Source organism: Dendrobium catenatum, unplaced genomic scaffold, assembly GCF_001605985.2.
Source record: "Dendrobium catenatum unplaced genomic scaffold, ASM160598v2 fragScaff_scaffold_665, whole genome shotgun sequence".
Taxonomy (NCBI): domain Eukaryota; kingdom Viridiplantae; phylum Streptophyta; class Magnoliopsida; order Asparagales; family Orchidaceae; genus Dendrobium; species Dendrobium catenatum.
Genome location: NW_021319127.1, coordinates 848,937 through 861,797, shown reverse-complemented (window position 1 = coordinate 861,797; position 12,861 = coordinate 848,937). Strand labels below are relative to the sequence as shown.

Sequence of the window (12,861 nt, the reverse complement as noted above, 5' to 3'; positions counted from 1 at the left end):
CCCCCTTCTTTAATGGGCTCCATTAATGGCTCATCAATCTCCCTTAATTATATTTGAAATTTGAAAATAATTTCAAATAACTCCCTCCTAATTTACTAAAATCTGAATTTAATTTCAGATTTGAGTAAGTCTCTTGCCATCCTCATCTAACCTAGATTCCCACCCTCTCCCACCTTGGCCGAAACCTTCTCTTCCTCCTTGGAAATCCCGCCGGCCTCTCCTCCCTCATCTTCCCCTCTTCCAATGCAAGGATTCTCTCTCACCCTCACTTAAATCTCTTCTCCTTTGAAGGATTCTCCAATATCAAGCATGCATGGCGGATTCGGAGTTTGAGTGGGGTCTCGTGTTCAATGCCGACGGAAGCTTGACTATCCTACGGTCACCATTCTTTGACGTAGGATTTGAAGACGACGCAACCGTGGGAGATTACTTGAAATGAGTGGTTCCTACCCTTGCAAGTGTCATCGACCGCCGACATCCAAACTACAATTGGAGCATCGACAGTCGATCATTTCCATCATCCTCGACACCGATAACCTTCCCGTGGATCAAGTTCGTTGTGGTTGCTACCGTTCTCGTGGCATCATCGGGTTTGCTAAAATCCTTCTTCCGCTAAGCCTAGTGTAGTTGAGTGATACATTCTCCAAGGTAAAAACTCTCGTTATTAAGTTGTGGATTGTTGATTAATAGCTTTTGGTATTGCTACTATCTTTGGTTATCTTTGAGTTTAGCTATTCTACATGTACTTCCTCGCCTAAGCTAGTTGAAAACTAAGAATTCTTTGAGGAATTTTGCTTGTTATCTCAATAAGTTATTAATCGAAATTGCTTTATCAATCATTCGAAAATTTCTTAACAAGCTCCTTCGCATGTGGTATCACATCACTTTGACTTCTTATGATAGTCTTTAGATGTTTCCTGTGATCGATCAATTCCTCTAGCATTCAAAATTTTTTTCAATGAATAGTTGAAGTCCAGTTAGTCTTCCATACAATTTGGTGCCAACTTCCCCAAATCAGTTCTTATAAGTCATGTATCAATACTGGTTGGTTTGCCCTTCCAACTCACTAAAAACTTGTGTTCGCACTGTCATCTGCTAGTGCTTCATCTATCACTATATTCTCGACTTTGAGAATGTGGGTTGAATATCCACTTGCATTTGTTTGCTTTGTCCATCCACAAAGGGATTAGTTCAAAATATCTATATAATATTTTTTCCTGAAATGTCAATATATTTGTAATATTAATTATAGGACTTATATGCATGTCATGTAGCAATTCAAGAAAATATGAATTGGGTTCAATTTTTCTAAGAATTTTTAAAGGGCCACATGCCCTTGCATAAAGCTTTTTGAATTTGGAGGTATTTCTTTTAGGTTTGATTTGAATTGTCACATAATCATCTTCTTTATATTCCTTTCTAGATTTTGTTTTATTTACTAATTTAGCATACCTAATGTTACTTCGTTCAATTTTTTTTCTTAACAGTTTAATGTAAACCATTAAAATCTTTTGCACTAAATAAAATTCGGAATTCATGTGTAGGAACATCATCTATGTGAAGAAGTCTTTTGAGATTAAAATTATATACCATCTCAAATGACGCTTGCCTTGTTGTTTTTAATATTATACTTATGTAGGCAAATTTTGAAGTGGCCAAGTGCAAATACTAATATATTATGCTCTTCTATGCTAAACAACTCAATAGATTCTCAAGTAATATGTTGAATGCCTTTGTTTGCCCATCATTTTGGGGATTAAATGCCAAGTAAAATTCAAGTCAAATCCCCATCAACTTCTAAAGTTTTCTAAAAATAAGAAATGAATCTAACATCTCTGTTAGATACTATGGTATTGGCATTCTCTTTAGTCTCATAATCTTTTTGAAAATATCTTTGTAATATGTGATGCATCATTGGTTTTATTATAATGTAGGAAGTGTGTGTTTTCGGTGAGGTTTGTTTGTAAAACTAATGAACATTTATAAATAGAGCTCATTTATTACTTGATAAGACTCGTTTGTTTAAAGTTCGAAAAGCATGAAACGAATCGAACATGAACCAAATACAAATCAAATATGAACATCCATTAATTTAAGCGAACGAAGTTGAACACAATAGAAAAGCTCGAACGAGCTCGAATTGAACCTGAATAAGTTGATAATAAATGAACTAAAATATGAATAGACACCTGCTCAACTCGGCTCGGTTCATTTGCTACTTTAGTCTAGGCTCAACATCAAGTGTTGGCTGAGTTAGCCCTTCCTCTTGGCCTAAACCTTATCGTCATTCTTCTAGAGATCAAGTGCCTCTCTTGCTACTCATTCTTTGTTGCTCACATTCTAAAGTTTGTTGCATTGCCTCGTCTACATTTAGTGCGTTTGCCACATTTTTTGGGCCTACACAAGTGATGCAAAACAAGAAGGCCCGACCATCATCATAAAATGTTGGTTTATTTTTCTTATTATATTGTTATATTTTGTCATTTTATAATATGATAGGTTTATTTAAAGTTTTTGGTGGGGCTTTTTTGTAGAAGGATTTATTTTTTTTCATTTTACATCATGCAAGTTTTTAACTGGAAAAGTTCTGTCTTTTTTATTATTATAAAGGAGACCTAGGTTTTGTTGGTAGCTTGATTATGAAATATTGAAAGAAATTGATTTTTAAGCTTCCTTTGTCGGCTAGCGTTACATCTCATCCTTTTATGAGTGATTAAGATTTCTCTTTCTTTAAGGGTTTAAGAGGAAGCCAAGTGATGATAGAGTTCTCTTGATGTGTCTTGGGAGCTCCCGTCTTATTGTATTTATCTAGCTTTTATATCTCTTTATCCTTCAATTTATGTGTTTCCAAACTTTTGTTGTTTCTATTTTTTTTAGTTTTAATGTTTTAATTGTGGGAGTAAAAGCTCCTAATAGTAAAATAGTTTGTTGTGGAATCAAAATGTGTAAGAAAATATAAAAAATAAGAAGTTTTGTTATAAAAATTAGATTAAATATAAAAACTTCAAAATGGGAAAGATATAAGAGTCACGTAAAAGTCTAAGAAAGTAATATGCGATGCACAACTTTAGTTTTTAATGATTTATATAATATACTAGATACTAAGGAGGGCGAAAGATGTATGTATAAATGAGTCAAGCAAAGAGATATGAGAAGGGTTTAGCTCAAGTGAAGCGCTTTAAAGATTAATATAAAAAAAATGCTTTTTTTATAAGAGGATTTTTAGCAAAGGTGGATGATATATTTTGTTAATCTTTTATGAGAATACAATTAACTTTAGTGGCCTTATCACCCTAAATAAAAATAAAAATTTTTAATTTTTATTGGCGTATTAGTAAAATTGAAGTTAGAGAGGTTTTAAAGAATAATGAAATGTGAAAAAACTGTTAGACCTGATGATATTTTAGTAAAGTGTGGAAATGCTTAGGTGATGAAAGAATTTTTTGGCTTGTTAAACTTTTCAATATTATTTTGAATATTAAAAAGATATCAGATGAGCAGAGATGAAGTGATTTCTATTTTTAAGAATAAAAGTGATGCACAAGTGTGTGAATTATAGAGGAATTAAGTTAATGTTGAAAGTTCGTTAGGGATGTTAAGCCCTTATGAATTAGCCTGAGGATAACCAAGAGGGGGGGTTGAATTGATGTTTTAAAAATTCTCAAATAGAAATCACGGTCTAAACCAAACAATCACACACATAAAATAAAGTGCGAAAATTAAATGTGGAAATGCAATAAGAAAGAACACACCAGATTTTATAGTGACCTGCGTCCACTCCCGGAGCCTTTCCTCCGGGTATTGCACTAAACTCAGTGGCTCTCCTTTTGCTCTCACAGCAAGGCGGAGAAGCCTTTACAAAACTCCTTTCGATCGACTCCGGTGAGGCAGAGAACTCAACCTCCTTTCGCTTCCTCCTGAAGCAGTCAGAAAACCTCGACCTCCATCCGCTTCCTCCTGAAGCAGGCATAGAACCTCGATCGATCGCTAAAGTAGACCTCTCTAGAATCTCTAAGGAACCAGGGACGATGACTGGAGAAGACGACTCGGATTCTTGCTTGGACCAACCTTTGTGAACCCCTCACAAACTCCCCCTCACAAGATCCTCTCTTTCTCTCTCCCAAGCTCTCCCTCTTGTTCTTTTGGCTCTCTCATGTCAAGACAGCAGCAAAAGATGCAATCTTTAGTAAACAAGAGATCTTATATAGAAGGGCTTCAAATTTGCCCTAAATTGCAATTAACCGACAAAAATCGTCCAGATCGTCCTGTACGATCAGTTCATTTTCAGCTCATTTAGTCAGGACGATCTGGGAGGGGCTTGACGATTAGAAGGTTTGTTTATTCTGATCGTTCAGGACGGTGCGTACATCATACTATATGATTAGTACAAAACATCAAGTATCATCCAGACCATCGCTCTGTTCGGCCAAACTTTATGTTGGACGATAAAAAAAATAACCAATCGTCTAGGTCAATTATAGGATCGTCCTGTATGATTAGTTCAAATCAATAAATATCGTCCAGCACATCGTTCTGTTCGTCCGGACGATTCAGGAAGAAACCAAGGTTTGTTTAACTGATCGTCCAGGACGATATGATCGATCAATCAAACCTTAATTGCTTTCCTTAATCATCAGACTAATTTAGGCATAATTGTAATGCATCGTCCAGGACGATGTCCTGTACGATGTCTAAAAATAATAACATGCTTAAAAGAGTTGGTGGATGATTCTTTCTGATTTGAGCATATCGTTCAGAACGATGTTAATATCGTCCATGATGATTTGCTTAATTCGGTTGCCTTAACAAGGATGCCCTAATTAGGGTTTCTTGTTTTTAACTGATCATTCAGGACGATTTTGGATCGTCCTGTATGATGTGATCAGAAAAAGAAAAACTCTTAAGCCTACAGAATTTCTCCCCCTGAGTGTGTGTGTGTAAGTTTACTTAGCAGCAGGATCCACCAAATTACATTTGACTCAAGAAAAAGTAAAAATACTAGATACACTTGCAGACTGACTCAGTCCTAATCTACCCAATCTTGAGCTGGCTTAATTTGCAATTGATCTTGTGGACCTGAAACATTAGTAGGCAGGGCAATAGTAGAAAAATAGAAATGCCAGAAATGTTTGCTATCATCAAAATTATAATTCAGATTTGCAACAAATGTGTCTACTTTAAAATAATGTGAGAGAGTTATTGAGCATAGGTTACGCTGTTATACTGATATTTCTCAAAATCAATTTGAATTAATGCTAGGTAGGTTTATGGAAGCTATGTATTTATTGAGAGGTTTGATGAAGAAGTATAGGAGAATAAGAAGGATCTACATATAATATGTATTGATTTAGAGAAAACATATGATAAATTTACAAGTGCTATGGAGAGTTTAAAAAAAGAAAGAGGCTAATAATGCTTATATTTAAGCCATTAAGGATATGTATACAAGAGTTGTTACTTATGTTCAAACCAAGGTTTAAAATTGCGTAAATAAGTCTCGAGATGTTTTTCGTCCGTGAGGCGAGACGTAAGCCCTCAAGGCGGTGCGAGGCGTAAGCCTCACGGACGAAGAATTGCTTAAATGAGAATTCAAGTATTCTAGCAGGTAAATAATAGTAAAAGTCTATGATACAATAAAAATATCTAAATGAGAAGTGAACTTAGTGGAAAACAATAAAATAGATGCAATATATGCATCTCAGAGCATAATTCAAAGTACAAAATCGCAACTTGAAGTCTATCAAAAATCAAAACTCCCAAAGTGCAAATAAGAAAGAGCATCTAAAATACAATCATGTCCCATCACAAAAATTGCATTTCAAATACACGTATGTCTTCTCGTTGCCGCCTAACTCAACCTGTACAATGTACTTCCAAGACGGATCCCTCCGCAATGACTTATTTGACTTTTCCTTTCCCCTAACCATGTTTCCTAATGCACAAATGTAAAATCAAATAAAAAATCTCAAAAAATTTTAAACCCTAGATTTTCTATAACTTAAAAATCAAACCTTGAATTAAAAAAAAAAAATACCAAAAATCCATAGTAGAGGTGTCGTAGAGGGCGGTCAGACTCAAGTTGCTCATCGGCGTGAGGCGGCGCCGGCGGGAAGGCCGGCCAATTGAAGCTAGGGCATGCGGACTGTGGCTTGCGGAGCTCTTTCGTTCAGTTCGGGTAGGCGGAAAGAAGAAATTGATGAAATTGCTTTTTTTCCAAGAAGTGTGTGGGACCCGGCTCCATGAGGCGTAAGCCTCACCCGAAATTGCGTAATTAAGCCTCTAAGGCGCGCCTTAGGATCCATGAGGCGTAAGCCTCACCCAGACCCGAAATTGCTTAAGCAATGAGGCTCTTTGGGGTAGAATTGCGCAGAGGCGCGCCTCTTATTACGCAATTTTAAACTATGGTTCAAACACAAGGTTTAACCAAGTATTTTCCTATTCAGTTGGATTACATTAAGGATCAACTTTAGGCCCATATCTTTTTGCTTTAGTCATGGACGTTCTTTTTAGACATTTGCAATAGGATGTTTGAGGATGCACCCTAGTGTATACTTTTTGTTGATGATGTTCTTCTTGTTGATAATATTAGTGAGGGAGTTGAATTTAAACTTTAATTGTGGAGGTCAACCTTAGAGTAAAGTTTTTTGTTTGAGTAGATCTAAAACTAAATACATTTAGTGTAATTTTAGTTGTAATAGATTTAGTTGGGGGATTTTGAGTTTGGGAGATCAAGTCATTAATAAGATTACACTTTTTAATTAGATATCTCTGATCTATTGTTCAAAGTGATAGTGAAATAGATGGGGATATTTTAAGTAAAAATCAAGTTGGTTGGTTGAAGTGGAGGAATTCATCGGGCTTGTGGTGTGATAGACAAGTACCTCTTAAACTTAAGGGGAGACCTGCAATGCCTTATGGTGCAGAATGTTTGCTATTAAAAGAGAAGCATAATATTACTTGTTGTAGAGATGAGGATGCATAGGTGAATGAGTGGCTTTACTCGTAGAGACAGAATGCAAAATGAGCATATACGTGATAGATTGGAGTAGCTCAATTGGCAGATAAGATTAGAGAGGGTTGCCTTAGATGGTTTGGTCACATAAAACGTCATCCTTCCGATGATCCGATAAGGAGAGTCGTTGTATTAGATTTGACTTATGTTAAGAAAGGTAGAGACAAACCTAAAAGAACTTGGTTAAAAAATTATTTCAAATGAATTTTTTTATAAGATTTAAATGATTTGACACTTAATAGGATATAATGGAGAAAAAAGGATTCATTTAGTTGATTCCATGTAGTGGGATAAAGGCTTGATGTTGTTGTTGTTGTTGTTGTAATGTTCTAATTGCATACTTTAATGATTTCATGTTCAATATTACCCTTTCAGTTCTACTCTATTTTGATGATTGGAAGAGGACTCTATGTTTTGTTCTTAATTTTTTATTTCATATAACTTTTTTTTTTAAATTTCTGAGGTTATTTTATAAATTACATAACTATATCTAGATTTAATTTCCTCTTCAATGTTTTACTGCAGTTTGTACACTTGTATGTCTTTTCTGGTATTCAATTGGTCATTAGCAGATCTTAATAGGTGAATTCATTTTTCGTTGGTCACAACAATGAATACTCACCTAAGGGTGACCCTGACTTGGCAAAGTTATCATAGGGAAGTCACCTCTCATAGGAAAGCTAAGGATTCATACATAACACTTAGATCGAGGCTCGCTCCCTAGTGAGTAGCTCCCATCGAACTCGCTCGCTGCAATTTAGTGCAAAGTGTAATCAATGACATCAATCATCCAAACTACAAGAAGTACCTTCCTAAGAGGACTCGCCACACTAAGCTAACCATGGAATATGTTGCCCCTATAACTTGAATATACTCGCCTCACACATCGAAGCGATCTAGGACCTCCATCTAAAAGGTGGCCAACACTTTTATAGAACTTGTCGGCAACAACCTTCTTAGTTCAACCCTCATCAATGGACTCGTCTACATCCACTCATTTGTGGGTACTCAACACAAGGGGACGCACCCCGAGACATATGAGTTAAGGTAAAAGACACATCCATTCCTAATGCCAACCATTTCTTCTTTTTCCAACCCCAGGTTCTCAAATTTGAGGCTTCTCAACTTGCGTGTTAGTATGATCAGGTTTCATCCATGGATATATTTGAATCCAACACCGTCCATTTCTATTTCTAAAAGAAAAAGAGCATTGGTAATTTTGTTGTCCCCCGAATTTCCATCTTAGTGATGATTGATCTTTATTTTTTATCCAGGAGTTTCAATTATATACTAATGTGCAAGAACCCTAAGTTATTTCTTTATGTCTTTGTCCTGTGGTTTGGTTAAATATCATTAGCTAATTAGTTCATGCTTATCTTAATCGTAGAATGATGCAGCACTAATATTTGATCTATAATTTCCAATTACATTGAAGTACAACATAAGAAACTTATAGCTCATTATTTTTTCCTGAAAGGTGGCGTCAAGTCAGATTAAGCAGACGCTTCAGCAATTCGTTGGTTTTTTACCAAAATTTGAGTTGGCATAGATCTGAATGTGGAAGTATTTGTATTTACTCAGAATCTATGATCATGGGAAATGGACAAGACCTTTGTATGAGTGGGGTGGGCCTCTATTTATTTATTTTTTTTTCTATTTTCAACTTTGCACCTAGGAATTTGACTCATGTATTCTCGCACTAGGATTTAATCAAAGGATCCCATATGGGCATGACATTCAAATAGGATATTCCATTGAATCATACGGCTTGGGCCATTAACATTTTGAAACCTCTGTTCTTAGTTATACTAAAGTAATGATTTCTATGAATCATTCTTTTGCTATTCATACGTTTACAATATATTTTTTTTTGGGTTGTAATTACAGAAACCATCTTGGATCACTTATATTGTATTCAGGAGACTGGTTGGCTTCACATATAGCACCGAGATGCACGGTTTTACCGACAGGGTACCCTGTAAGGACCGGCTTAAAATCACCATTTGAAATCCATGGAGGGGCTGGAGTTTCTTGTTACGCTAGCTGTGTAACAAGGCCGAAGTTTTCTTTCCCTGCCTGCCGATGCCAGCCTATGCATGGGTCAACTGTGACTGACCATCTGCAAAAGCAAGTTTTGTCCTTTTTTACATCTTTCTTTTCTCCTTTTTTTTTTCAGCTATTCCTGACAGGGGTTGCAATTACTTAAATGCCACTTCTTTTTCAGATGGTTGCATCAAGAACCATGGAACCATGAGGCACGTTATCTTCTTATACTTAATCTTCTGCAGAGAGCACGTGAAGAAAAGTTCCCCCCACATCTTTGTATTGGTTTGAAACGCTTGATTTCCATTGCTCTCTCTATGATAAATGAAACTAAGTATCAGAGGTTTCTACTTCTACTATCTGCATCAGAGATCAGTTTGCAATGTCAGGATTATTCTGACTGCACTAACTATGCGGCCACTGCATTAGAACTTCTTCCATCCAATGACAATTCCTTCTTTGCGCACTTGCAATTATGTCGTGCCTATGCAGCACATGAAGATTTGGAAAACCTCCGTAATGAGTACATGAATTGTTTAAAGTTTAATACAGTCAATCAAATTGGTTGGCTTTCCCTGAAATACCTTGAATCTAGGTATAAATTGCAGAATGGCTGTAACACAGTTGATATGAATTATAAGATATGCTTCACATCAAAACTTAGTTCCTCTAACATGTGGGTGGCTGTATTTGGATTAGTATCGGCCCTATGCTTCATATGGGATAATGATTTTATCAGTGCAGAACAAGCTTTAGCACATGCATGTTCCATTTCCAAAGAAGAAAGCTGCCTTTTTTTTGCTCATGGTATCAATTTAATGACTTTTCTTGGTAGTTTATAATATCTTTTTTCCTTTTTTGTGATTTTGTTAGAAAATTTGTTTTTAGTGCTTATACATTAGCTCCTTTATTAGCATTAAATTTTTTTTACTAATATGCTGTTGCAAGAACTGTGTGCTTTTAGGCTTTGTTTGGGACGACTTTTTTCCAGCTTTTTAAAACTGCTTTCTAGTACAAAAAATGAAAAAATTGTACTAAAAAGCCGCTTTAAGAAGCAGTAAGAAAGCCGTCCCAAACGAAGATTGTTTGTTGCTTCTTACCAGGTTTGTTGATACTTAAACCAGGTCTAGTCTCAATGACGCATTGTTGACCCATTTACTTCTAATCTTTTTGTGTGCTCTAGCAGACTAGCAGTTTATACTGGTTCTACCATACATAGATTAATGTTAAAATTATGAACTTATTCAGCAAAGTTGAATTAGATGGTTGGAATACTTTCATGCTCATCCTGATACTTCTCTCGTGAATTTTAAGTAAAGCATTTTCTATTTCTTTTCCGAATCACCGCCATTTTGCTAAAGAATGTTTGCAAGTCCATATCTCAACTCTTTTAGTTATAGCTTTTCACGGTGTTCCATGATGTTTCTACAGGTGCCGTGTGCATGGAGCTTGCTAGGCAACAAATGGGTTTGCAGTTTTTATCACGTGCTTTACAGCATCTGGTCAAGGCCCAGGTGACTTCACCATTTCCTTTACCTATTCTTTCAGCATTATTGGCTCAAGTAGAGGGAAGCCTTGGATCAAAAGCGAAGTGGGAAAGAAATCTTCGTCTTGAATGGTTTTCTTGGCCAGCAGGTTCTTAGCTTCAATATCTCTTCTACACTTCGGCTTCGTTTGGGACAGTTTTTTTGCTTTCTAAAACAGCTTTCTAGTACAAAAATTTCTTGATATAAGAAAATTTTATACTAAAAAGTCATTTTAGAAAGCTGTCCCAAACGAAACCTTCATCTATACCGAAATCTAATTCAGCTTTCACTGACTAATTTGTTTAATTTGCAGAAATGAGGCCTGCTGAATTGTACTTTCAGATGCACATCCTTGCAAGACAGTCTACTGCAGCTTGTGACCCGCAAACAAACATAGAATCATACCAGAGCCCTTTGAGATGGGTTCTTCGAGCAGTACATTTGAATCCTTCTTGTTTGAGGTATTGGAAAGTTTTGCAGAAGCTCGCTGATTGATTAGTCATGACACTTCTTTCTAGCTTCCTTCTTGGAATCTACACAATAGTTAATTATCATCCTCTTCCTTTAAAATGCAAATGGCGTTGCATTCAGGTAAGTTGCACCCATCCATGATATTATTATTAAGAACCTCATATCATCTGTCGCTTACTCCGCTGGTTACTATCCATTTAATCTTGTTCCCGATATGATGTAGTGCTGTTTTGTATTATAAGCTGTAGAGAGTAGACATGTACAGCCGGTACATTAATTTCTCTTATGGTCTAAGAGGAACAATATATTGTAATGAGAATTAAAATTGCTTCTGTTTTTTTTCCAATGAGGCAGAACTTTATAGCTTGAGCAGTACTTGATAATAATTAAAGAACTTCCTAAATTAAATAAATAAGACGTTTTTGTAAAATGTCTATTTGTTTGAAACATAAAGATCTTCCCATTTGAGGGAGATTTTTAGATTCTTCCATATATGAAAGTGAGTGGTCAATATGAATATTCCTCTCCCAAATTTGGTTGTAAATATTAGCCAGTTAAAGTTGGCACGTGCAGCAGTTTTATTAGAACATCTACTTTTTTTTTTTAATTGAGCACATAAGCTCTCAAGCTTCTTTTTGAAGAAATGACGTCAATCTTCATTTTTTGTTGTCATTTGAATGTTAATTATAGTTTTGCTATCATAAAAGAATTGTCAGTTTAATTAAGCTAGGTTTTGATTAATCTTGGTCTAGTCAAGGTCAAATTCAATTTAAGACAACTAAGGGGTTCTATAAACCACTCAATCGCAACATGGGTCTAATCATGATGAGCCTAGGATTGCTTGAGTTAAGCTGTTTAAGGTCATGATTATAAGTACTATGAAGGGCAAACATTGGGCTATGTGTAGATTTTGAACATCTAAAGGTCTATCTAATATAGTATGAGGTTTGCTAGGGTAGAGTTTTAATATGGGGCCATGGATTAAGCTAATGCATGTAGTCTAAGATTTCATTTGAGACGATTTTTTTGTTGCTTCTTCAAATGGAGTTTCTTGTAATAAAATTCTATTTTAAGAATTAATAAAAAAAGTCGTCTCAAACGAAGCATAAGTCAAGTTGAACTAATGTTGGGTCAAGGTCTTTCTTAATCTAGCTTTGAGGTCAACCACCTAATATGAGACCTTTGAGAAGGGGAACTGGGAGTTAAGACTAAGTTAAATTTAGTTGTAGGTTTAGATTAGTATAAAAAAATTAGATTAAGGGATATTAGGTTAGTTATAAAAAAATTAGATTAGTGCAGAAATCATTCTTACAACCTTTTTATGGAATCCATGACCTAGCATTTTCTAGCCCTATAAACCCCATGAACTTCTTTGGACCCTTTTAGTGATTCAGGCTTCGTTTGGTTTTTTGGTACTTTAGTAAAAAGACAGTTTTAAAAAACATTGGCTCATAAAATGGAGTTTTCTAACGGAGAAATATATATAAAAAACTTTTTCAAAACAGCAGAAAAATGAAACAAACGGAGTTGTTGGAAATTTGATTTGACGAACCAAACAGTAAAGAAGAAATGAATTTGTCGTTTTAAAACGGAATAAGCATCAAAAACTTCCAATCAAACGAAACCTTAGTGATATAGGTAGCTAATGGGCTTATCAAATTAAAACCTAGTTCAAACTATAAAAGCTTTTAAATTACAAAATATGTTAAACCTTATGTTCCATCCTAAGTAATCCATGACCTTAGGATTGAACCAGGAAAATCTAGACTTATTCTTGAACTGATTCCATGGATCAAGGAATATTGGTCT

General features: G+C 35.5%; 1 protein-coding gene across 1 annotated transcript in view; it reads left to right on the top strand.

Moving 5' to 3' along the window:
- Nucleotides 1–11,482, top strand: part of LOC110111294 (tetratricopeptide repeat protein SKI3) — a 108,658-nt gene extending 97,176 nt beyond the window's left edge. Inside the window, exons 19-22 of the mRNA XM_020843091.2 lie at nt 8,900–9,139; nt 9,237–9,862; nt 10,487–10,690; nt 10,895–11,482. Of these exons, the coding sequence (XP_020698750.1) occupies nt 8,900–9,139; nt 9,237–9,862; nt 10,487–10,690; nt 10,895–11,076 (1,252 nt within the window). The 3' untranslated portion in view covers nt 11,077–11,482. The remainder of the gene's footprint in view (nt 1–8,899; nt 9,140–9,236; nt 9,863–10,486; nt 10,691–10,894) is intronic.
- The last annotated feature ends 1,379 nt before the right edge of the window (nt 11,483–12,861 follow it).